This window comes from Phascolarctos cinereus, unplaced genomic scaffold (genome assembly GCF_003287225.1).
Source record: "Phascolarctos cinereus isolate Bilbo 61053 unplaced genomic scaffold, phaCin_HiC Scaffold_1;HRSCAF=81, whole genome shotgun sequence".
NCBI classification, from domain to species: domain Eukaryota; kingdom Metazoa; phylum Chordata; class Mammalia; order Diprotodontia; family Phascolarctidae; genus Phascolarctos; species Phascolarctos cinereus.
The window spans coordinates 104,288,380-104,315,275 of NW_027555514.1; the positions used below are offsets into that span (position 1 = coordinate 104,288,380).

Consider the following 26,896-nt stretch of genomic DNA (forward strand, 5'->3'; position numbering starts at 1 on the left):
ACATTATTCTGATAAGGCGTCCATGGGTTTCACCAGACTGCTAAAGGGGTCTGTGACACAAAAAAGGTGAAGCAACTCTGGTTTGGATGACCTCTAACGTCCCTTTAAAGATCCAAAAATTTAATGAATCTATTCTATTCACAGTCTACACCTGAGGTTCTCAAAATGTGGTCTTACATCTCTTGTAGCTCTCCAAAATCCTTTCAGGGGCTCACAATGTCAAAACTATTGTCATAACAAAACGAAGATGTTTTAATTTCTAATACAGTAACTGTCCATAGCCAAAATTCACACTAAAAAAAGTTCTTTGGATGTGGGAGAGAGTTTTAGAAAAACTGGGCAGACCTATAAGAACTGATGCAAAGTAAAGTGAGCAAAACTAGATCACTGTATACTGTATACACTACTGTAATTAGGAGAGACCCTGATTAATACAATGCCCCAAGACAATTCTGAAGGACTCATGATAAAAAATGCTATCTATCTCCAGAGACAGAACTGATGAACTCTGAAGTATAATTTTCTCTCTTTTTCTTGCTTTTTTTGCAGTGTGGCTAATAAGGAAACAAGTTTTACATGATTTCACATGTATAATTGATATCATATGGCTTGCCTTATCAATGGATAGGGAAGAGGATAGAAAGTGGTAGAGAATTTGGAACACAAAATAAGAAAAGAATTAAAAATAAACAAAGTTTTTAAAGGGGGAGGAAGCTCTTGAGGGGAGGGGGAAAGAAGTCCTCAATAAATTTTAAGTGTAAAGGGTTCCTAAGACCAAAAAATTTGAGAACCAAGGGTCTATCCTATATAAAATACAGTTAAACACTAAGTATATTAGTATAGAAAGAAGAATGTACTGAATGGGCAGATGTACAGTGGGGTAAAAATACTCAATGGCAGGACGTTTTTCTTTAAATATACATTGTCTGAACACTGACACGTGTAAAAATTATACTAGGTAACCAATCATATTCACAACTGCATATTGAAGAGTTAGGAAACTATGCAGTTGATAATGATCATGGCTTGTTGACAATCAGTTTATTTGGTCTTATAAAGCTTCATTTCTCAATTATCAAGTAGTAAAGAATTCTGGGAGGCAGCTAAGTGGCTCAGTGGACACAGCACTGGGCCTAGAATCAAAAAGACTTGAGTTCAAGTCTGGCCTTAGATACTTACTAGCTGTGTGACCTGGGGCAAGTCACTTAACCTGTTTGCATTAATCCACTGGAGATGGAAACAGCAAATTACTCCAGTATCTTTGTCAAGAAAACTCCATGAAAACTATTGACATACGGTCCATGAGGCACAAAGAGCTGGACATGACTGTGTAACTGAACAACAGCAAGAGGATTCTAATTTAATTCTCATCTATCTCCTAAGAGAGTAAATTGATTATAAATGGTTTTGCAATTTTAAATTTTTAAAGGAATGATGTGGTTTTTAAAAAAGACGTTCTCACATGATAATATATACTCTGAAGAATGGCTACAAAATAAAGCATTTTGAATAACTGAATATTTTTTCACAATGTTTATCTTTCCAATAAAAATCTTCTTAATATGTATCATATACTTCACTGTCCCAGAGCAAAATGAACTAATCTTTTAAAAAAAATGTTTCAGGGAGATAAAATGGTCGATTTTGAGTTATCAATGGTGATATGAAAAAATGCTCTAAATCACTAATAAGTAGAGAATGTGAATTAAAATAATTCTGAAGTTTCACCTCACACAACAACAAAGTCGAAAAAAAATGAAAAATGGCAAATTCTGATAAGCAATTTGGAAATATGCCCAAAAATCAGAGTTGAATAGGTCTATCACTCAAGGAGATCAGAGAGAAAAAATGGACCCATTTGTGAAAAAATATTTATAGCAGCTTTTTTTGTGGTGGGAAAGAATTAGAAACTGAGGGGGAACCCATCAGTGTGGGAATGGCTGAACAAGGTACAGTATATGTATATGACAGAGTACTATCATGCTATAAGAAATGTTGGTTTCAGGGAAACATGGGAAGACTTGTATGAATTGATGCAAAATGAGGTGGGTGGAACCAGAACATGTTATTTATACAATAACAGAAATATTATAAAGACAGATAACTCAGGCATAACACAATGATCAAACAATTCCAGAGGACTCAAAGATGAAATATGCTATTCATGTCATACTCATCTGGTAGAGAGTGAGTGAGTGAGTGAGTGAGAGTGTGTGTGTGTGTGTGTGTGTGTGTGTGTGTGTGTGTTGGCCAACGTAGGCATTTGTTTTGCTTGACTCTACATATAACAGTGGTTTTATTTTTCCTGCGTTCTCAATATGGGCATAGAAAATGGAGGGAAGAGAAAGAAAATATGGATTTGAAAATAAAATGCAATTTTTAAAAATTTCAAGATCATTATGATCAATCATTATATTATGTTTTGTACTATGCTATAAATATTATAGGTCCCTGGGTCAAAATTTTCAGTGACCAAGACATGCCACAGACCATGATTTCTTAGTGAGCTGCATCACTTAAGTTTTCTTATCATTTCATTGATAAAATGTTAACTCCTTTTAGTCTGGGACTTTTCACCCCCAATACATTGCAGTGTGTTTGGCACAAAGCAGGTGCTCAATAAATGCTTGTTGACTGACAAAAGTGGAGTTCATATTGCTTAAGCGTATGCCTCTTAGGCATGTAGAGCTGGGCAACCTTTGTATAAAACTGTTTAACAAAAATTCAAACAGCCTTCTCTTACACTGCTTCTTTATCTCCCAAAAAAAAGGTGCTTTTACCCTTCCCGATCAGTGTCCTTTGACTTCTGAGCAGGATTCATTACTTTATGATTTCAGAATCATAAAGCTCTTTGTTAGTTTCAGTCCATTTTCTCACTGGCATTAATTTTCCTGCCTTGCTAAGGAGGGAGTATTACTGTTACATTTCACATGTCCCATCAACACTAACCTCCATTAAGGGAAATGACTGCCATCTTATTTGCTTTTAGACTACTGACAATAATTATCACCGAAGTAGGAATGTATTTTCACTATATTTCTAACAATCCCCATAGCTGCGATGGGGAAAAGGAATAGCTTGCCATGTTCCCAGTGCAATCATCCTCCTTTTGGTTTGGGATTATAGTTATTCACAGAAATAAGTAGTGCATAAATGCTTACTTAACAAATAACAGCCTGAAATGTCATAGAGCCTAACTACAAGATGTAACATCGTCACCAAAAAAATACGCTAAAGAGTTCCAAAGGAAGTAGCCAGCAAAGGAGTCCCCTTTGTGGAAGTCCTGGTAAGAAAAGCAAGGACTCCCTGAGTTAAAGGGCACTTATATTAGCTAAGAAGAGTAGGGAATAATGAGGGGCAGGGAAAGGGATGAAGGAAGGGAACTTAAGAGAAGGTCTGAGCAACGGTAGATATACGTATTCCTCGTTGCTAACAACTAAATAGTGTATTTGGTATAGTTGCTTGAAGATACATTGTATTTCTACAGTTCCTTTGAAAATTAGCTATTTGAGGGGGGCGGAGCCAAGATGGCGGAGTGAAAGCAGTGACTTCCTTGAGCTCTCCCCATAACCCCTCCAAATACTCATAAAAAATGGCTCTAAACAAATTCTGAAGCAGCAGAACCCACAAAAAGACAGAGTGAAACAAATTTCCAGCCCAAGACAACCTGGATGATTGATCCTGCCAGGCTGGGAGCGCAGCGCTGCGTGGGCGCCCAGGCTGCAGCAAACCTGGAGCAGGCCTCAGAGGACTGAATCTTGGGCAGCTGTGGAGGTTTCCAGACTCCTCAATCTACGAATGCCAAAGACAACTTAGAAGGTCAGTGGGAAAAGTCTGTTTCTGTCGGTGGTCAGAGAGGAAGGCGGGGTTTCAGCTCCATTCCCCAAGAGCGTGGCCCGGGGGGGGGGCAGCTGCTTCCCAAGCTTCCGGCCCACAGACTGAGGGAGAATCCAGTGGCTGATCAGAGAGGGACTGCAGGGATCTCTTTGCCAGTGCTGAGGCAGGAATCTCTTGCTTTGCCTGTGTGTGGATCTGGGTCACAGTTCTGGGCGGCAGTGCTGGGGTGAGGAGGAGCGCTGGCGTGGTGGAGCTTGGAGTGCCTGTGGAGAGGAACCCCTCCTCACAGTTACGGGACAGAAAGGAATACTTGTGCTCACAGGCCAGGAAAGGAGTAAACACCTTGCCCCTTATCATACCACCTTGGAAGAACTGAAAATTTACAGGGCCCTACAAGTATCTCTGAAAACAGCTACACAAACCCCTGAAGCTTGGGACAGTACACTCTCCACATTGGAAGCAGACTCTTACCTTAACAAAGAGTTTAAAACTCAAGTAATTGGCTGGGATCATGAGCAAGCAGCGCAAAAAGAGTCAGACTATATTATCTTACTTTGGTGAAAAGAAGATCAAAATATACAACCAGAAGAAGACAACAAATCAAAGCTCCTACATCCAAAGCCTCCAAGAAAAATATGAATCAGTCCCAGGCCTTGGAAGAGCTCAAAAGGATTTTGAGAAGCAAGTAAGGGAAGTAGAGGAAAAACTGGGAAGAGAAATGAGAGTGATGCAAGAAAATCATGAAAAACAAGTCAACAGCTTGCTAAAGGAGACCCAAAAAAATACTGAAGAAAATAACACCTTAAAAAACAGCCTAACCCAAATGGCAAAAGAGGTCCAAAAAGCCAATGAGGAAAAAATGCCCTAAAAAAAAAATTGGCCAAATGGAAAAGGAAGTCCAAAAGATTACTGAAGAAAATACTTCCTTAAAAATTAGAATAGAGCAATTGGAAGACAGTGACTTTATGAGAAATCAAGACACTGTAAAACAAATCCAAAAGAATGAAAAATTAGAAAACAATGTGAAATATCTCATTGGAAAAACAACTGACCTGGAAAATAGATCCAGGAGAGAGAATTTAAAAATTATTGGACTATCTGAAAGCCATGATCAAAAAAAGAGCCTAGACATCATCTTTCAAGAAATTATCAAGGAAAACTGCCCTGATATAGTAGAACCAGAGGGCAAAATAGAAATTGAAAGAATCCACAGATCTCCTCCTGAAAGAGATCCCCAAAGGAAAACTCCTAGGAATATTGTAGCCAAATTCCAGAGTTCCCAGGTCAAGGAGAAAATATTACAAGCTGCCAGAAGGAAACAATTCAAGTACTGTGGAAACACAATCAGGATAACCCAAGATTTAGCAGCTTCTACATTAAAGGACTGCAGGGCATGGATATAATATTCCAGAGGGCAAAGGAGATAGGATTACAACCAAGAATCACCTACCCAGCAAAACTGAGTATAATCCTTCAGGGGAAAAAATGGTCATTCAGTGAAATAGAGGACTTTCAAGCATTCCTGATGAAAAGACCAGAGCTAAACAGAAAATTTGACTTTCAAATACAGGACTCCAGTGGAACATGAAGAGGTAAACAGGAAAGAGAAATCATAAGAGACTTATTAAGATTGAACTGTTTACGTTCCTGCATGGAAAGATGATATTTGTAACTCATGAGAACTTTGTCAGTATTAGGGTGGTTGAAGGAAAAAAATTGTATGTATGTATGTATATATAGATAGATAGAGGGCACAGGATGAGTTGAAGATTAAGGGGTCATATCTGGAGAATAAAATTAAGGGATGAGAGAGGATGATACTCAGAGAAGAAAGGGAGAGGTAGAATGGGGTAAATTATCTCACACAAAAAAAAAACAGAAAAGAAAAGTCTCTCACAGTGGAGGGGAAAAGGGGGAAGGTGAGAGGGAATGAGGGAATCTTATTCTCATAGGATTTGGCTTAAGGAGAGAATAACATACACATTCAATTGGGTATGGAAATCTGTCTTACCCTACAGGAAAATAGGGGGAGAAGGGGACAAGAGAGCAGGGGGGTGATAGAGAGGAGGGCAGATTGGGAAAGAGGGTAATCAGAAGCAAATACTTCTGAGGAGGGACAGGGTCAAAAGAAAGAATAGAATAAATGGGAGGGCAGGATAGGATTAAGGGAAATAGAGTTAGTTTTTCACAACATGTCTACTAAGGAAGTGTTTTGCATAACTGCACATGTACAACCTATATCAAGTCTCTTGCCTTTTCAATGAGGGTGGGTGGGGAGGGAGAAAGGGAGAAAATTTGGAACTCAAAGTTTTAAAAACACATGTTTTATTAAAAAATGTTTTCACATGCAACTGGGAAATAAGAAATATAGGAAATGGGGTACAGAAGTCTATCCTGCTCTACAGGAAAACAGAAGGGGAAGGGGATAAGAGAAGGGAGGGGGGGAGAGACAGAAGAGAAGGCAGACCAGGGGAAGGGGTATTCAGAATGCATGCCATCTTGGGGTGGGGGAAGGGGTGAGAAATTTGGAACTCAAAAACTTGTGGAAGTGAATATTGAAAACTAAAAATAAATAAATTTATATTAAAAGAAGAAAAAAGAAAATTAGCTATTTGAAATTCTGAGTTCATTCCCTCCCGATGGAAATAAGGGTGTTTACTGAAATAAATTAGTGCAATAATTCCTGACATATAACTCCTTACACATGAATAGAGCCCCAAACAGGCAACTAACAAGAACTTTCTTTAACTTTCTCCTCATTATTGCACAACTACTTATGCACAACATCCCAGACCCACTAGCCAACAACAATGTGCACAGGGTAAGGGAACAGAAGAGTTTTAAGCATATAAGGGTAAAGGGAAGAAGCAGCAGCAGAACCAGAACAGGGAAATCTTTGGCAGTATGTTGACGGAAAAGAGAGCTGAAGGGACTGCTAGGTGGTGCAGTGGATAGAACACCGGCCCTAAAGTGAGGAGGACATGAGTTCAAATCCTACCTCAGACATATAACACTTATTAGCTGTGTAGCTCTAGGTAAGTCACTTACCTCCACTGCCTAGCAAAAAAAAAAGGGGGGGGGAAGGTTGCAGTAATGATGGGTTGACTGTATTAATATTTTTATTCAAATTCATCATTTAAACATTGCTGCTATGAGAAAATGGATGAGCAGTTTTATTTATGTATTAAAAAGGAATTTAATCTATTTATAAGTCAGAAACTATTCAGTCATTTCTAAGTGCCTGGAGCTATATTTTGTTTCCAGGTTTCTAATCTCAATAATGTTCTAAATACTTTTGTCCACATGGATTGTTTGATATTAATGAACTTCTTAGGAATATAATCCCAATAGTGGAATACCAGAGACAAAGGGTATGAAAAACACAGTAGATTTTTATGTAACTCCAAACTGTGTTCCAGAATGGTTCACAACTCTACCACAGGAAAGTAAAGTGCCTATCTTCCCATGACTCTCAAGATATGAAACTGTTTCCTTAACATCCTACTAATTTGATAAATGTACTGCAATACATCAGAACTGTTTACCATCTTTATGACTATTGTGATTTTGAACAATTTTTCAAAAAGGTGTTGACGCTTTGCATTTCTTTTTTAAACATATTTCATGTCTTTTGCCTATTTGCCTATTGGATAAAAGTTCTTACTCTTATAGAGCTATGTCAATTCCCATTAGATTTTGGATGTCAGCCTTTTATCAAGGATTTTTATGCAAAGATTTTTTTCCTCATTCCATACATTTTCTTCTAATTCCAGATCAACAAATTGTGTTATACATCAATGTAATGGTATGTTCCTGAGGCCATAAGAAATGAAAGCAGATCCAAAAGAACAAATAATACAATGACTACAATATAAATCATACATATTACAAGGTAATAAAACTCAACACGACAATGCTGATACCATACTATCAAAATTTGAGTACATATTCTTCCCTTCTGTTAACAATCAGTAAACCATAAAAGTATAAAATGACATTGCATGGGGTAAACGTACTTTGTAGAGGAGACAGCATTGCTGTTTCGGTGGTTGATAGGAAACATCTGTTGTATCAAAACAAATGTATCAATACAAAATTATTTTTTAAAATTGTAATTGGCTAAAAATAACGATCATTCCCTAAGTTATATTAGCTTGAAAGAAAAACTGTCAAACAACTCTTTTAAGAGTTAAAGGAAGAATGTCTGAGTCAGTATTTATAGACACATATTAGGCATTCAACAGGAAATGTAAATATTAATATAACCACTTCAAAAAATACTTAGATTGAAAAACTAACCCACCATCTTCAAATAATGTTTTAAGTTACCTCTGCCTCTCTTTTCTTTGCTCGGGCTTTCTCCACTTCATCCATTACTTTCTGGGACTCCTCCACATTACCTTCAGCTCCTAGTTGTTCCACTTTGGCAAGTAGTTTACCAATTTCCTCATTCAATTCATGGACACGTTCTGCCTAGCAAGAAACAGAGAAGAGAAGATAATGAATAAAACTATTCACAAGTAAAAGTAAAAGTTACAAATTTCAAGCCTATTCTTGAGAAATCTGTAACATTATTTAAGCTGTCTAAACTTATACAAGCATACCTGGTTTTACTGTGCTTTGCAGAAATTGCATTTTTTATAAATTGAAGGTCTGAGGAAACCCTGGTCTACCAAGTTTATGGGCACCATTTTTTCAACAACATATTCACATCATCTCTGTGTCACATTTTGGTAATTCTCACTATATTTCAAATTTTTTCATCATCATCATCATTATTATTATTGTGGTGAACTTAATCAATAAATGTTGTGTGTCCTGACTGTTCTACCAACCTGGCCGTTTCCCAATCCTCTCTCCTCAGGCTTCCCTATTCCCCAAGACACAATAATATTGACATTAGGCCAATTAATAACCTTACAATAATTGCTAAGTGTTCAAGTGAAAAGAAGAATCAATGTGGCAAACTTCGTTCCTGTCTTATTTTAAGAAATTGCCATTGCCACTTCCCAACCTTCAGCAACCACCACCCTGATTAGTCAGCACCCCACCGATATTGAGGCAAGACCCTCCACCAGCAAAAAGATTATGCCTCTCTGAACTGGGAAAACAAATAATTCATGTGATTCACCTTATTGTGATATTCACTTTACTGTGGTGGTCTGGAACCAAACCTGCAATATGTCTAAGTCATGCCCATATACAGTTACTTCCAGAAATGGTAAATATATTGATTTGTTTTGCTTAATTGTTCCTATGTGTTTCAAGGAAGGGTGGGTAGAGAAGGCTGCCTACTTGCTAATTGAGAAGCAGTTACACAGTAACCACCGAGGTAAGGATTATAAACCCATTCCTCCTATTCTCAGTGTGGAAATACTTTCAAATGAATACCTTTTCTCAAAAATAAAAACATAAGGGGCAGCTAGGTGGCGCAGTGGATGGAGTACTGGCCCTGAAGTCAGGACAACCTGAGTTCAAATCCAGCCTCAGACCAAACACCTGACACTCACCAGCTGTGTGACTCTGGGCAAGTCACTTAACCCCAATTGCCCAAAAATAAATTAAAAAACAAAAAATAAATAAATAAATAAAAATAAAAGAAATGGAAAATGTATTACTGTGTTCAGATTCCCATGAAATTTTAAATTAAGATTACACTTAACACATGGACTAAGATTTATACCACCAGTTGTGGAATATTCCAGTTAAAACTATCTCATTCTCTCTCCACCCTTCTGCAGAGATTAGAGATGTGGAGAAATCTACAAGTGTTGCACATATTTTTAGACTTTTTTGATGTATTGATCAGTTTTTCTGATTTCTTCCTCTTCCTCTTTTTATTTTTTGGTCTTAGTGACATTAATTTTAGCTAAATCTTTTGAGTTCCTATTGGAATTATCCAGTCTTGGGACAACTTTAGAGGAAAAAAACCTATTCCCATTAGCAGCAACCCTGGGGACTCAAGATGGGGGTTATAACTCTTCAGTTGTGCATACCACTATGCTTCTAGTCACTGAGATTCAAATGCCAAGGTAATTTATGATTCTTCACTAAACCCCTCACACACCTCACCTTCTCTCTTGCAAGTCAGAAAACTGCCTCAGTTTTCCTGTCTGAAATGGGGATAACAACACTTACCTCACAAGACTGTTGTGAAAATAAAATTATATAATACATGTAAAGTACTTTGAAAACTTTAGAGTTCTATGTAAATGTCAACTATTTACTCTCTAAACTTCTACTTCAGGAAATTTCATCTCATCAAGACATCCTTTCCCCCAAATTTTGCCAATTCTGTTAGAATTTTCTTATTACCTGAAAAAATGATTAACATTCTTTTAGGATTTCCATATTCCTCTACTTTATCTATAGAGCAATGTGGTAAAGTCCCTGTCTAAGGCAACCTGAGAAGATTAATGGGGGTAAAAGACAGATTAGAAACAAAAAAGACTCTTCAGGAAGAACATAGGATCATGATTCATCTCAGAAATCAACTAGTATAGACATTATGAAAGCAGAATGATACTCTCGGGTCTATACTATAATACATCACAGAGATTTATTCAGAGAAGCTCCCAAAGACTTGGTAAACAAAATTTTCACCACTAAAGTTTACTTGCCACTATCAAATGGTTCAATATCAGATACAAATAAAGTTTTATGAATAAAAATTACCCTTAAGAAGATGTATTACTATCTGTTTTACTGTTGTATCCTAAGAAAGACCAATGGACCTTTCCACCTAAGTGATAGCCAAAACATTCTATATTTGTTGCTTCCTCCTATTAGGATGTGATCTCCCTGAAAGCAAAGACAATCTTGCTTCAGTATTTGTATCCCTAGCCCTTAACAGTACTTTTTCATTTATTCATGCATTCAAAACATTCTCTCCAACCTAAAAAGACCTTTCCTTTCTAAAATAATGTTAACATTATTAAATAATGTTAAAATAATATTACCTAACAACTTGAGCTTCTAACTGGCGTTCAGGACACCTCTTAAAACTTGGGACTCTTTAATCAAAGTAACCCTCTATCTCGTGATGGTATTCAATGGATTTGTTCAATAGATTTGAACATACAGTCATAGTCAAAGACAAAAAACTAAATTTATTTGCTACAAATTTAAAACTTTTGAAATTCTTACTTTAGCTGCCACTTCGGCACTAATCTCTTCCTGAGTTTCTGCTAATCTTTTCTTGGCCATTTCTGTTCTCCGGTCACAGTCTGCAATGAATGATTGCAGATGATCCATTGCCTGAAACAGAAACAAAAATGCAATTATTCCAAGGGAGAACAAATATTTTCCACCAGAAAGAACACTTCAATCATGCTTTAAGCAAGCAAAAAAAAAAATCGAAGTTTAAACCAAACTACCCAAAAAATAAGAATTAATCAAGAAGTCAAATTATCTAAGCACATTCAAAATATTATAGTAATCACTAAAAAAAGATAACAATATTTATTTTAACAGAATGGTATCAGATATACTGCTACTAAATTAATTCTACATTGCTAATAATAAAAGTAAATAAAAAAATGAGATGCTAGTCTACATTTAACAACTGGATTTTCCTACTTACAATGTGCCAAAATATAATTAATCTGAAATACAAGCATTTAATCTGAAGCATGTACTTAAATTAAGCATGAACAAACTCAGTTGAAGGTTTTTTCTCTTGCAGTTAGAAAGAATGAGCCATTTGACATTTTCAGTTTGAAACTTTTAATCATACCATATAAATTTATTATAATGCTGCTCTTTATACTACTGATTCAGTAAGTATATAAAGCATACCACACCACCAAGAGGATGGACTAATAAAATGATTCCCTAGTATAAAAATTAAGTAAATAAATCAGGTCATCTTTAAGTAGTGGCATCTCAAGATACTATCTAAGGACCAATTAACTACTGTAATATATAACACAAGAACAAGTACCTCCAATTTATAAAATAGTTGTGCTACTGTTCATTTCTAAATTATCAGGAGTAAAGAGTGGGGAGTGAAGAAGTCAGGTAGCAAGGATTGCATTATGGAAGGGGTAAGGGAAGAAAAGGAAATTCTATGAATATTTATCTAGGAAGCCATTTAACATGAAAGTTGCTTAAATAAAGTGAAATGTGCATAAACTGGGACTGATTATATTTGAAATCTCTTATGGCTAAATTCTAAAAGTTATAATATACTCTTCTTTTTCCTTTCTTCTCCCTGGCATCAAAAATGTACAGGTTTTTTATAAATCAGAATTTCAAACTGAGAAAATTCTTAGACCTCCAGAAAAGAAAAAAATTAAGTAAATCCCCTCACCCTGAAACCAAATAAAAAGCTACCATTGCAATGACGCCAAGCATAATGAAGCTCATACAGGTTGATGCATTTTTGCTTGTTTTTAATTCTACAAACAGGAAAATTATAATATGCTAGATCATGATTTCCAATTTGCTACATAAAAGTTTTGAATAATTATTATAAACTCAAGTGCTAATCCTTAGAAATACTGCCTTCAAAATCTCACAGTTGGAAGGTATTTGTCACTTCCATTAGCTTTTATATAAAATAGAACACTGTTTTTATAATAACATAAATATGCACGCCTACATGTATATATCTATACAAATGTTAAAGTTGAATTTGGGTTAACTGGAATTATTAGTTATGTTTATACTTTCTTCCTTAGCTGCTAATAATTTAATATTTAAACTACAGGCTCTTCAGTCAATTAACATCTGCTTAGTAAGAGATAACCCACAGGAATTTTGTAAGAATGTATGAATTGCACAATTTAAAATGTCCTAAACATAGCCATGGAATCAGTCCAGAGGAAGGTATAAGGACTTTCTTTAAGCCAGGGGTTTGTAATTTAGGATCTATATGGATAGACGAGGGGGGAGGATACATGAACTTAGATGGGATAACTTTATTGCAATGTAAATAATTTCCTGGGAAATCCTATACTTGATTTTATGAATTCAAAAAAGATTTTCAGAAGAGGTCCATACCCTTCACCAGACTGTCAAAAGGGTCCACGAAAGAAAAAAAGTTAACACTTGCTTTATTTAATCTAACAAATTACAAAACTAAAGTCTGCATAACTTGATACTAGTTATTTTCTATTTAGATAAAACACTGACCTAAATGCAAAATACATAAATACATTCCAAAAGAAAAGAGTCAATATAAAAAAGCAAATTACATACATCAAGCTCAAAGAAGAAGTCTTGTTCTTTGGATGCGATTTCATAATCTGCTCTTAAAGCCAGGTCATGGACCTTCAGACATTCTCCAAGATCCATCCTCTGAAAAAAAGAAATTATTGAATAAGTAATGGTAAAAATTACAAAATAAAATACATTTTAATTCCTATTAAGCACAATTCCTACACAAATATATCCATTGAACAGTATTTTCTCATACTGTAATACCTTCAGAGCCTTCTTAAAACTGACCCTGTATTATGGAAAACCTAAAGATTAATTTTTGAAATCCCTCCAAAGGTGGGATTCTACTACTTTAAGAAATGCAAAATTACAGCAAATGTTATCATATTATGCCAATTTGGAAAGCCTCAGAACTTGTTTCAGTATATCATGCTAAGCTATTTCTGATAATATTTATAAGCATGTGTATTTACTAATAACAATATGTAGGAAGGCAGCTGTACTAATAATAAATGAAATTGACAGAAATTTTGGTTGCATGGTAATGATTTCTTGTTTAGACATCAAATGCACAAATTTCTTAAAAAATTTTAACAGGAAATATGTAATAGAAGTAAATGGTGAAAAGAAACAGGGAACCATGGGGTGACTGAACTTAAAAACTTCTGGTGGCAACAAAAATGAGGAGTCTGTGTACACATTTCCACAGCACACTAGCTTCTATAGATAGTCTATTTCCTAACCCTAACTCAAACTGTTCTATACATAGTGGATACTCAATAAATACTGACTGCTAATTGAATGCCTTCTTTCTACTTCAATAATCACTTTCTCTTCTTCCTTTCTTTTCCCAATTCCAATAAGCAATTTTAAAGTACAAACTCTAACATTTTAAAAGAATTGCTTTTCAAAGAGTTCCTCTGTATTTACGAAAACAACTCTCAGTTTAATGTTAGTTTCTATGTGATCAACAGTACTAATCTATGCATATGTAGGAATTTATCATTTGATTAATCTGAAAAGAGGACTAAATTCCTAAAATAAGTGCCTCTCTCAGCTTCTGGATACTTTTATGAAAAGCCGACACAGAAGGAAAATTAATAGTACTACAGAAAGACTTCAGGATTGTATCTCCTTTAAGGATCACCTATACTTTTAAACAGGTGTTCCCCCCCCAAAAAAAAACCTTAAGAAGAATTTGGAATAAACACTTCTCTTAATCATAACGGGAAGATAAAATTATTTATTAAACAAACAGAAGAAATTACTATAGTGGAAAGAATGTGCAGTCACAGGACCTGGATTCAAATGCTTTTTCTTCCACTTAGTTCCTGTGTAACTTTAGCCAAGTCACTTAATATCCTTAAGCTTCAGTCATCTCATCTGTAAAATAAGGAGGCTGGACTAGGAAACTTCTAAAGTCCCTCATAGCTCTAAATCTATTATTTTTTTAATTTGCTTACATAAAAATTTAAAAGTTTTATAAAAGAACAAAAAAAAAGCATATTAGAAAACTCTTGGATCAAATGTAACAAATGAAGATGAAACCAAAGCCAGGTGACTTAGGATGAATACAAAAGGGGGGCACCATCTTTTAAGAACTGTATTAGGAATGCTGAAGTTGAAGAAAAACTAAAGTTGTCAATCAATGTTCATGAGATGAACAGGACATCTGTGTCTGGCTATGCTGGGCACACACAGGTTGGAATAACAAAGAAAGAGCAGAGGAAACAACTCCACTCTTATTTTGCTGCTATTTCATTTCTATCAAGAAGCATGAGATCTCTGGTGGGAAAAAAACCACAACAACACAAAACTGGTTAAAGAAAAGTGAAACGAAATAAGTAAGGGTATGATAACTACACATCCAGTTGCCTAATGAATTCAAATCACTAAGACTAGATGAATTACAACCCAGGGTATTGGGGGAAAAAAACCAACCAAACTCACTGAGGAAATCTTATGAACTGGAACTGATCCTTTAAATAATATAATTCAACTCCCCCACATTTTACAGATAAGGAATTGAGGCCCAGAGAGGTAAGGGATTTGCCCAAGCTCACAAAGGTAATATGTAAGAAGGGTCAGGATTTAAACCCATGTCCTCTGGATCCAAATCTCATACTCCTTCTATAATACCAAACTAGACAGCCATGGAGGATGAAAAGGACATAGGAATGTAATATCCCAAAGATGTAAGAAGATGGATACTTTACATTTATAGGCTGCAGACTTTCATCCCATTAAAATATTGTTTGTGGAAAGGGGAACTAGTAATTACTAAAAGCTAGCATGGCTCATCAAGGTAAAATGCAAATATATTTTGTGTGAAACTAGTACAAATATTCAAAGGCAGCAACATGTCCCTAATGGATATTTTAAAATGTAAACAATTTACAAAAGGATAAATAAATTATAACTAATCTCTCAAAAGGGTTCAAGACAACTGTGAGGTATTATTTTGCAATCAAACTGCAAAAAATAATTAAGAGTGATAAAACTCAAGACTGGCAGGATTTGGAAGAAACAGGTACCCTAATACAATTGCAAATTGGTGCTCTCTTTTTGGAGGACAACTTGGCAGAGTTACAAAAATAATCATACCCCCTGTACTTCAATAAATCCATTATTAATCATCATTTTAAAAAAAAGGTATGTGTGTATGTGTGTAATCTGTTCAAAGATATTAACAGCAGTGTTATTACTAATCAGGAAAAACTGGAACCTAAATGTTCAACAAGTGGGAAGAGCTTTATGAACTATGGTTTATCAGTGTAACTGAATACTATACGGCAGTAAGATAAATAAGAGGAATAAAAATACGGATATGCATAAAGTAATATGAAGAACCAGAAGAACATCACCAACAACCATATTAAAGGAAAAATGTATACACAAGGATAGAAGTGAATGCATAAACTAGAAAAAATGGAAGGGGATACATATGGAATAATTAATTGCTTTCAACAATTAATATGTTGAAATAAATATTATGAAATGTAAATAGTTGCAAACATGTCTGATTGGTTTTATAGATGTTTAAAATTAACCTTATAATACAATATTCAATTAAAAACAGTAAAACCTATGCTATACTACTTGTTTTTGCCACCTTTAATAAGTATTTTTTATACAGTGAATTTCAATATAAAAACAAAATTGAAAATTATTTGAAAAGCTGTATATAACTGCTGAGTAGGCTAAGCACTTATTTAAATATATTTATGGTATAAAATTAGAATAACACAATTACAAATAACTTGTGAGCAATTCTAACAAAAGTTACTTTTCCTTTTAGATGGCAGCAAAAGAAATCAAATTCAAAATGTAAGAAGCAGTTTACTGTATATTTAATTCCTTCCACAAGTTTTTTTTCCTTGCCTAAAAAATTAGCCTTTCAATTCATACACATTTATAGTTCTAGGTCGAAAAAGCTGTTACGTAGGAATTAAAATATCTTAAACTAAGAACTGTAAAAACTTTTTTTTAACCCTTACTCTTTGTAAGTATTTACGTCAACTCTGAATTTCTTCTTCTCTTCATTCTATTAATTCATATAATTCCCTCCAAACCAGACTTTCCTCACTTATCTCATTTGATTTTTATCACTCCTTTACCACGTCACACTTGAAGATACTGCTTCCAGTTGTTTTTGTCATTTTAATGTATCAATGTAGCACCCCCAGATAGACTCTATGCTCTTTCAGGAAAAGATTTCATTTATTTCTTTTGTTTGAGCCTCCTGCACAGCACCTAGTAGAGTTTTCTGCACAAAGTAGGTGTACAACAAATGCTTCTTGAGTTAATGAATTTAGGCTAATATCAGGTAAATACAAACAATGATTATCCCAGACCACAGATAATCCATATACTATGCAAATGATAAGTCACAATAAGCAAATAAGATTACTACAAAAAAAAATAATAACAACATACATTTATTAACCACTTACAGTGTGTAGAGAACTGTGCTAGGCCCTGGAGAGATAAAGTTTAGATAAGAAAGTTTAGATAAAACAGGAATTACAGTAAATCAGTTGACAAGTGCTAAATCACTACATTAATCCCTCTTCACATTTCTGAGGATAAGGGACCAATTGCTGGAAAGAGAAGAGTATAAAGCAAAGGCAGTTAACAGGATATGCATGATACATCCTTCAGAAATAGAGATAATAAAGCAAAGTATAAGAACCGGCAAATTTTATAGAAATATAGATCGATATGCAATCACATTAAGTGCATACTACTGTGAATAGTATTGTGGTTTTATCTAGGTAGGATCTATGATAAAGTACAAGAGACAGCCCTGCACTGCAGGTATTTACCATTTCACTGAGGACATAAGTAACATACAATCACTAGCTATATAACTTACATTTCTATAGTTGGTTTACAAAATGCTTTATGTATATTATTTCATTTGATCCTCACACAGTTTAAAAGACAAATACTATAGAATTATTATTGCCCTTTTACAGATGAGGAAACTGAGACTGAGACTGGTCACATACATAGTATCAGATGTGGGTTCTTTCCTGATTCCAAACTCAGCATTCTTTTCATGCAAGTAATCTAACCTCTGAGCTTCAGCTTTCTCAGCTACAAAAAGGGGAAAATACCAACGTTTCTGGCTTAGTATGATGACTTACAGAATTAAAGAATCTTGAAGTTGAAAGGGACCACAGAGGCCATCTAGAATTACCCAACAAGAACCAACAAGTTGGTCCTCTAGTCTTCTGAGTAAGAGGGAACCTATACCCTGAATTGGCCCATTCTACTTCCAGATAGCTCTGTTAAGGTGTTTTTCCTTTCATGAAGCTTAAATATATCCATCCTCCCAAGTTTTGCCCTCTAGTACCAAGCAAAACAAATTTAATGTCTCATCCACATAAAACTTTTAAAATACCTGAGGACAAATACACTTTCCACCTCTCTGTCCACACCCCCACCTTCCCCCCAGTCTTCTTTCTCTAGGCTAAATACTCAGGTTCCTTCAACAACTGATTTTCATAAGACAAGGTCTAGGAGCCCTTCACCATCCTGGATGACCTCCTCCTCTAGCCACTGACCAGCTTACCTTTCTAAATTACGGTTCCTAGAATTGGATACAATACACTTCAATACAATACTCTAATAGTGAGCATTATGCTTCTTTTAAATAAGCAACATTGCATTTACTCGATAAAACGATTTCAAAAACACTCTGAAAATAGTAAAGAACTATACTAAGTTATCAACAGTAAAATAATAACAAAAGGCAATGTATAATGAAATGCAAAAATGAGTGGTATAATCTTTAAATGTTTATATATAAATCATTAGAGAAAAGAGTATAGGCTGGAGTTGTCTCCGAAGGCTTTATAGAAGAGATGAGACTTGAACCAATCTTGAAGGATGCAAAGAATCTGGACAGGTAAAAGTAAAAGAAAAAGGCTATTTCAAGTACAAAGAAAAACATGAGTAAAGGTCTAATGGGATGGATGAACATGGCATGTTGTCAGGATGGTGAGGAGCCTAACAAAATCAAAGGCCTCCTATTCTGTAAATATTTTATATAGATTAAATAAAAGAGGACTAGCTTTGCAGAAAGATCCTGAAAAACAGGCACGTAAGAATAGACCATAGGGAACATTAAAGCTTTTTTGAACATAGAAATGACATGATGGTAGTAATTCTATAAGTTTAATATGGCAATATCATACAGAATAAATAGAGCAAAGGGGGAAATGGGTCACAAAGGTAGGCAAATCAATCAGAAGTCTATGGCAACAACACTGGAAGGAGTAGCAAGGATGTGGACTGGGACGGTGGTAGTAGGAACTGAGAGAATAATATGAAAGTTGAGTGATAAGGCAGTAGGATAACACGAAGGTTGAGGGATAAGGCAACATGACATAATGAAAGCGCACTGGCTCTTAAATCAGAGGACCTGGGTACAAATCCTCATCTAACACGTACTACATCTGTGTGAAGCTGGACAAGTCATTTAGCCTGTCTGGATCTCAGTTTCCTAATTTACAAAATGAAAGTGGATAGCTTGAGGGGGCCCTTTTAGCTTTAGATCCATGATACTACGAACCTGTTCAAAGGGAATGACAGATGAGAGCTGATCATTAAATCATACTGAATTGAATAAATCAAATTGAAAGGGACTTCTAGTCCAAACCCCTCATTTTACAGGTGAGGAAACTGAAGCCCAGAGCAGTTAAGTGACTTGCCCAAGGTTATTCATATACTTAGACGGTAAAAATAACAAAATATCAGTGTTGGCCTGGCTATGGGAAGACAGATACACAATTAACTGACTAGCTGGTTTGACAGTTTTGCAAGATAATATGGAATTATACAATAAAAGTCATGAAAATGTTAATATCTCTGATCCAATGACACTATTATTAGGTTTAAATTTTATGGAGGCTATTGACAAGGTCTATCTGTACAAAAAGTTCCTAGAAGCATCATCTATAAAAGCAAGAAACTGGAAATAAACTATGTGTCAAACAACTGGGGAATGATTAAACTTTAACATGTTAATGTAATAGAATATTACCACAATAAGAAATGACAAATATGAAATCAGTGTTGAAATCAATGAAACAGAAAGATAAAATGATGCAAAATATAGAAAATAAATATGAATTAATATTATATGAATGAAGACAACCACAAAACAGATTAAATAAAATGAGCAACACTGGTACTATCTTGTGAAGTTTAAAGCACACAGCCTTCTTCTTTTTTTTATTTTAGGCAATTGGGGTTAAGTGACTTGCCCAGGGTCACACGAAGCTAGTTAAGCGTCAAATGTTTGGTCTGGGGCTGGATTTAAACTCAGGTCCTCCTGACTTCAGGGCTGGTGCTCTATCCACTGCGTCACCCAGCTACCCCAAAGCCTTCTAATAATAAATAAGAATATTGCTGCATATATAATTCTTCATAATACTTTGCTTTTGCATATCTGTTTTGAGGAATTTTAATTTGAGGGTAGAGGGCTATTCTCACTTTTATTTATTTATTTTTAGAACAGTCTTCCCAGGGGCAACTAGGTGGCACAGTGCATAGAACTCCAGCACTGGAGTCAGGCAAACCTGAGTTCAAATCCGACCTCAGACACTTAACACTTTTTAGCTGTGTGACCCTGGACAAGTCACTTAACCTCAATCACCACACACACACACACACACACACACACACACACACACACACACACACACACGTCTTCAATAGAAATCAAAATGAAATTTATAAATAACAAAATTCATCTTCCTTCCCAAAAATATGCACATGTATCCAAAATAAATCAAGCCCATTCGTGGATGGATCTGATCTCTAATGACAACTGTAAACACTGACCTAGACCAAGACTGCAGATCACATTGGTTTTGGATTATTCAAAATCCTTTGGAGGCAGAATTAACTAAACCTGAAACTGACAGAGGTAAATTCAGCTATTTTTAGTCCAGACCAAATCACATGCAAAATATTCAGAGTGATAGATGACCATTTCAAAAAGGCACAATCAGACATTAGATCACAGTCACTACATCCAGGTTCACAAATAACCTAAAAATGACATACGGGAAAATCAGCATATTCAAAAGATGAATTTCCTTCTTAGTAAATTTATTGTCACAAAAGCAGTCATAATTAAACAAAAGCGGCTTAAAGGGAATTTATTAGTTATGCTTGCTTGGGATAACTGCCTTGCAGAAGCAAGAATCATTCCATGTTTTTTTTACTAATTCAATCCCTAGAATTATATTTGAGATTTGCAAGTTAATTTATTTAAATTTTGACAGTAAACTTAAAATTATTTACATGCATAACTTACTAGTAAGCCAGTCTACGGCTAATTTTTAAATAAAAATATGGGTAGGTATGGCAAAACTTTTCTGTGCTACCCCTCAGAAATGGAGGTTCAAGTTATTATAAACTAATTTTTATATTAGGTTTAAGAGAAATTTAACCTAAGATAAATCTGCTGCCTTGAAAAAAAAGTCACATAGAATAAAAAAAAATATGGCATAGTATATTTAAGTCTCCCTGGGCAGCCACACACCTTCATCTGTAGAATGAAGGGCCAGATAGGATGGTCTCTGAGGCCTTTCCAGCTCTAGATGTAGCATCTTTTGAGAGTACCAGGGTGTTTTTGTGATCACAGAAATCTGATGACCAAATGGTGATCAAATCTATTCATCCTAGGGCCAATATTCTAAGGGCACTTCAGTTATCTATGAAGCTGTATTAGCCTGAAAAACCAGGGGGTGATGGATATTTGGATTTTTACTTTTTATGGCTGTAGACAACTTTTAACACTGTATTTCTTGGCCTTATGGGCCTCTAGCTTGGTTTCTCTCTGGGAAAGTGAGATATGATGACTTCCCTCTGCCTTCAGTACCATGGTGGGGTAAAAATCCCTTCCCCCTTATACCTTGGTCCTTTATAGACTTCTAACTCTTCTGAATTCAGGTGAGAAGAAGAGAAAGTAAGGAGCAGACAAGGCTTTAGGAGACAGAACAATGAAGCTATTAAAAGGAAAACTACCTGGGAAATTTAAATTGGCTCTTAAGTTAAAAGAAACTTTTAGAATAGCCAACACCCTCCAATGCCTTCCACAAAGTCTAAAAATGACTCAGGGACCATTAATGCAACTGCTTTCTTTCCTCAAAGTGGGAAACCTCACAATTCTTTCTCAAGACCAAGAGCAAGAACAAAAAATAGGGATGAACTACATGGTCTCTAAAATTCTCTTAGTACAAGTGGGTGTGTAACTAAAATGGACAGTTCAAATACACACATTTTAGGTGCTTAAAAACCTCAAGTCTCACATTCTTCTTAACATCATAACCAAATCTGCCCCGCAGAAGGTTCTTGGTTGACTATCATCATACACACACACACACACACACACCCCCGATCATATGTTAAACAGTTTTTTTTCATGTATCCTCAGGCAAGCTGTCAGCCAGAAAGTCTTGGCAGAAAAAGGGGAGATCACACAGGCTTGTACTTTGGTTGTATCTGAAAGGGGAATGTGATCTAACCTGGTTGTTTGGAGATGAGGGAGAAAATGACCATTTTACCAGTGAGCAACAAAGGTAGAAAACTTAAAAGCATCTCCAAAACAGGACTTTAAACTGTGCCTTAAATATAATTAGTATGAAGTATTGTGAATTCTCTGGGCATGAGTCACACTCAATTTGAATAGAAAAACAAAAGGCAAAGTCAAATATGGCATCAGCATATGTGTCAAGTCTTAAGAGCAGAAGGGTAAACTTTATTACGTTGAATCCCACAGGACAAGAAAGTAATACATTTAAGGAATATAATGCTAAAATTTACATTGGAAATCTATATGAGTTTGAGATGGGATGAAATTTAACTTTTCTAATGTGAATAAGCAAGTGAAAAAAGAAGTACTTCGTACTTGGTAAGAGAAAATGAGATGTATCACAGATTTTACTACAGTACTCTTCACCTCAAATCCAGGGTATTTTTTGTTGTTTTATTCAATGTTTTGAGAATTTAGATGGTTTGTTCTGTTAGGGATGATTGAGCCATATGTAATGAGATAGAAGCCAAGCCAAAGGCCAAAAGACCAAGAAACACAGTGTTGAAGGTTGTCTACAACCATAAAAAGTAAAAATCCAAGTATCTCTCGCCTCCTGGTTACTCAGGCTACAGGGTTCTACACAAAGTGCTATTATATAGAATAAGAGGGAAGAGAAATAATTTTCAACTGGGAATAAAGAGGAACTCAGGAAAGAGAGATGGCACCTATTCTGAACCTGGAACAAGTGATACAGGAGAGATTTTCAGGCAAAAGAGAACAGCCTTCAAGAATACAAGAAGACAGAATAATACTGGGAAACATAATAGGTCAATTTGACTAAAACTTGAACTAGGTGAAGAGGAATAGAGTGAAATAAAGCTAAAAATCTAAGTTGGAGTAAGACTGTGCAGGGCTTTAAATCACAAGCAAAGGAGTTTGTATGCAGGGAGAAGTAACTGAAGGTTTCTGATCAGGGGAATAATATCCTATAACACATGTACTATAAGACTATTTTGAAGAACAGATTAGAGAGGGGAAATTCTGGAGGAAAAAAGTCCAGTTAGAGGAATCATCATAATCCTGGGTAGGACTAACTAGGATTGTTTGGCAGTACAAATGGACAGAAAGACAGAGATGTGACAGATCTCTAGAGTAGATGCTATGCAGCTCTTTTTTCAGCAGCAAAGAACTGGAAACTGAGGGGATGCCCATTAATTGGGGAATGGCTAAACAAGTTATAGTATATGATTGTGATGGAATACTATTATGCTATGAGAAAAGATGAGCAGTATGGTTTCAGAAAAACCTGGAAGACTTATATGAACTGATGCAAAATGAAGTAAGTAGACTTAGGAGAACACTGTTCATACTAACACTAATATTATAATGATGATCAAATGCGAAAGACTTAGCTGACCAGATTCAATACAACAATTCATGACAATTAATTCCAAAGGACTCATGATGAAAAGTGCTGTCCACCTACAGAGAAAGATCTGATTAGCTCTGGGTGTAGATTGAAGCATACTGTGTTTTTTTTTAACTTTCTATATGTTTCCTTATTTTTATTGCAATATGGACAACATGGCTATAAAAATAAATAAAATTTTGAAAAGAGTGGCTGTTTACGTTGACTGCCTCTTGTCAAAGAGGTTGCAGATTACAGGTATACAAATCAGACATTATTTTCAGACACAGCTAATGTTCCTATTTTGCTTCACTGTACTGATTTATTACAAGAAATAGCCATCTACAAAGGATAGTTCAGGGCCAAGGAGAGGAAGAAATAATTAAGAAGCGATAGTGATATTTTTAAAAGAACATCAATTTAAAACATGTTAAAAGAGTAGCTGCTACATGAGAGCAAGACAACAGAACCGTAAAAACTTCAGTCACAGCTCAGTTGTCCCAACATTCAAGATGAACAGCTCACACCACTCTCCTTTTGTTACAGAAGATAAAAACTCCACAGATCCTGATCAGCAAAAGCATTTGTCAGAGCACCCACAGCACAGTTACTACGTGTGGAGCTCCCTGACACAAGTGCTGAATGAGGATTCTGACGAGAATATTTCTTAGTCATGTCATTAATCAAATCACCTAACTGCCTAACAGCTATCATGTGCCTGCCTCTCCTATCTACAGATTATCATGAGGATTTATAATTTATGTTAAAACCATTTGTAAAATGCTAAATAAATATTAGGTTAAAATCATAGTATTATTCTCAAGACTTTTCCTTGGAACTGCCCTGAACATTTTCCTCATTTGGTCTGTGGTCTAAGTAGGTAAGAAACTCTGAGGGAACCTCGTACATAAGGTCAGCTATCAACCCTTTTGGGGCATAATCTGCTTTAATATTCTTTTCCTATTTAAAAACAGTCTAATTCATATGTAGTGGCTTTTTGTATTTTCTGAACGGATACTAATAGTACAAATTTTTGAAGCCCATGATTTTTATTAATGTCAGAAAGAGATCTTTCTACGTGAACTGTTTAGTCCACCATCTTAAATTGCATTTAGTGATTTCTCTCCACAAAACCAGTACTCTTTGACACTTTCATTCCAACCACTGAATTTCCCCAGGCTTGAAATTTTGGAGTTATCTTCGTCTCCTCTTTTGCAATCAATATACAATATTCCCAGGATTTTTGACTGAGATGTAACTTGCGGTAATTTTTTTTTAATATGAAGTAGTAAACCAAGAATACTTGATTCTACTTCTTATTGTGTCATTAAATGCATTTGTAACCTTAGAGTTTGAGTTTTAAACCTCACTGATCGAAAGATCTGAACATCTGTGCAACATTTATCAGATATTTCCACAATGATGTCTAAAACCACTGTGCCAATTCACAGTAATCAATTATTTGTACACGTGTCCCCACTGCCAGGTGAACACCAAACTCTTGGATCTCTCACCACCCAAATCTCTCTGGGTCTCATTTTCCTCATCTGTAAAACGGAGGATGCTGGACTAGACGGCCTCTCAAATCCCTTCCACCTTAAACTCTCCTTGTAATAAACAAGCATTGAATACTTTGATCTCATAAACCCTGACCATCATGGAATGTTCATATGGAAAGCAAATTAGAGCTTGAGTCAGGAGACCCACATTTTTCTCTCAGACCCACCACTCACTAACTCTGAGATGCTGAGCAAACCTCTGTGAGCCTTAATTTTACAAATTACAGAATGAGGATGATGTCTCTCTTGATCATTCCACAGGGTAATGGTGAGGATTAAATGAAAATATGTATGTAAAAATGCTTTGCAAACTGTAAAGTACTATGGAAATGTAAGGTATTTATTATGGCATTACTATGCCTCAGTACTATCAATCAACTCTTAATGATACAAAATATTAAGTGTAAGACTTGGCATGGATCTCTACAAAATACGAGAATTAAAAACAAGATACATAATTCAGCCACTTTTTGATTAAAACTTAAATTGTTAAAGTTTATACAACTGTAAATGACAAAAAAGCTTTGTTAAAGATTCTGAAGTAGAAGAAAATATTTACTTATTAAAGTTCTAAATGAACAATGCAGGTGAATAGATTATCTATCTTACTAAAAAACTGACAGGACCTCACAATGCACAGTATTATTTTTAAAACAGTTACATAAGAAACATAAACTTTCTTTTTAAAAAATATAATTGTTTGGGGCAGCTAGGTTGCGCAGTGGATAGAGCACCGACCCTGAAGTCAGGAGGACCTGAGTTCAAATCTGCCCTCAGACCAAACATTTGACCCTTACTGGCTGTGTGACCCTGGGCAAGTCACTTAACCCCAACTCCCTCGCCAAAAATAAATAAATAAATATAATTGTCCTCTGTCACAGGAAAATTAGAGGTCTGTCCTATAGGGCATAGATCCAACATCCATGTTTTTTTTCATGCCTTTCCTTTAATCTTTCCAAAGTGGGAGCTGACCACTGGGACAGCTTAAAGCCAAAGCTGAATAAGAAGATAATAATCTCTTCTTCGTGCCTGCCTTAAAAATTTCAGGTTTATGTGAGCCAAAAGTCGTGCAGAGTTCAACATCCTACACCATCAAATGGAGCACGCTGACCGGAAATCTTTCCACACAGCGAAGAAAGGGATAGTAAGTCTGAGTAGTCACCTCAACAACTGCCATAACATCTAAACGTCAGCAGTTCCCTCCCTCTTTTAAAGTGTTCAGTATCATTTGATCTACCAAAAATAATTAAAATAGGCATTTAATAAATGTTTATTGAATTAAATCAGACAATTAATTGGAATCACCCAAAATCACACCAGTGTTACAAGGTACTAAGCAAAAGTAAATTATTGGGAACCATCCACATCAATTTTTTTTTTCCCTTGGCTAGGCAATGGGGTTAAGTGACTTGCCCAGGATCACACGGCTAGTGTCAAGTGTCTGAGGCCTTTTGAACTCAGGTCCTCCTGACTCAGGGCTGGTGCTCTATCCACGGAACCACCTAGCTAACCCATCACCCACATTAATTTCAATTAGAGAAACAGGAGCTGCATACATTTAGGTGTGTGTTAATCTTTTTCCCCCACTGTGGAACTCTGATTTAACCACCTAAATGTGTTGTTCTTAAATGAAACACACTATTTTTATTATAAAGTTCTAATAAGATTAGAATGCCAAGGATACCACTCTCAACTTACATATATATATTTCTGAATTAAAATGCAATGCCTATATAATATTTTAATTAGCTATTTTCCAAATAAATTTCTTCAAATGGTCAATAAAAGCAGAAAATAATTATAAATTACAGAAATTATAAAACTGAATGTAATAGAAATTTATTCCAATAAAGCTCTTAATAGAAATTTAGAAATATC

At 35.4% G+C, this 26,896-nt stretch overlaps 1 protein-coding gene across 3 annotated transcripts in view; it reads right to left on the minus strand.

Moving 5' to 3' along the window:
* LUC7L2 (LUC7 like 2, pre-mRNA splicing factor) overlaps positions 1-26,896 on the minus strand; it is a 67,503-nt gene that overhangs the window by 22,055 nt on the left and 18,552 nt on the right. For 2 of the 3 annotated variants that reach the window (XM_078153424.1, XM_020998103.2), the window contains 3 exons: positions 13,039-13,137; positions 10,984-11,094; positions 8,167-8,310 (listed from right to left, as the gene is read on the minus strand). In XM_078153424.1, coding sequence (XP_078009550.1) covers positions 8,167-8,310; positions 10,984-11,094; positions 13,039-13,137 — 354 coding nt within the window. Of the gene's footprint in view, positions 1-8,166; positions 8,311-10,983; positions 11,095-13,038; positions 13,138-16,952; positions 16,971-26,896 lie in introns of those variants that run through there. The other variant, XM_020998105.2, reaches the window with a different exon arrangement.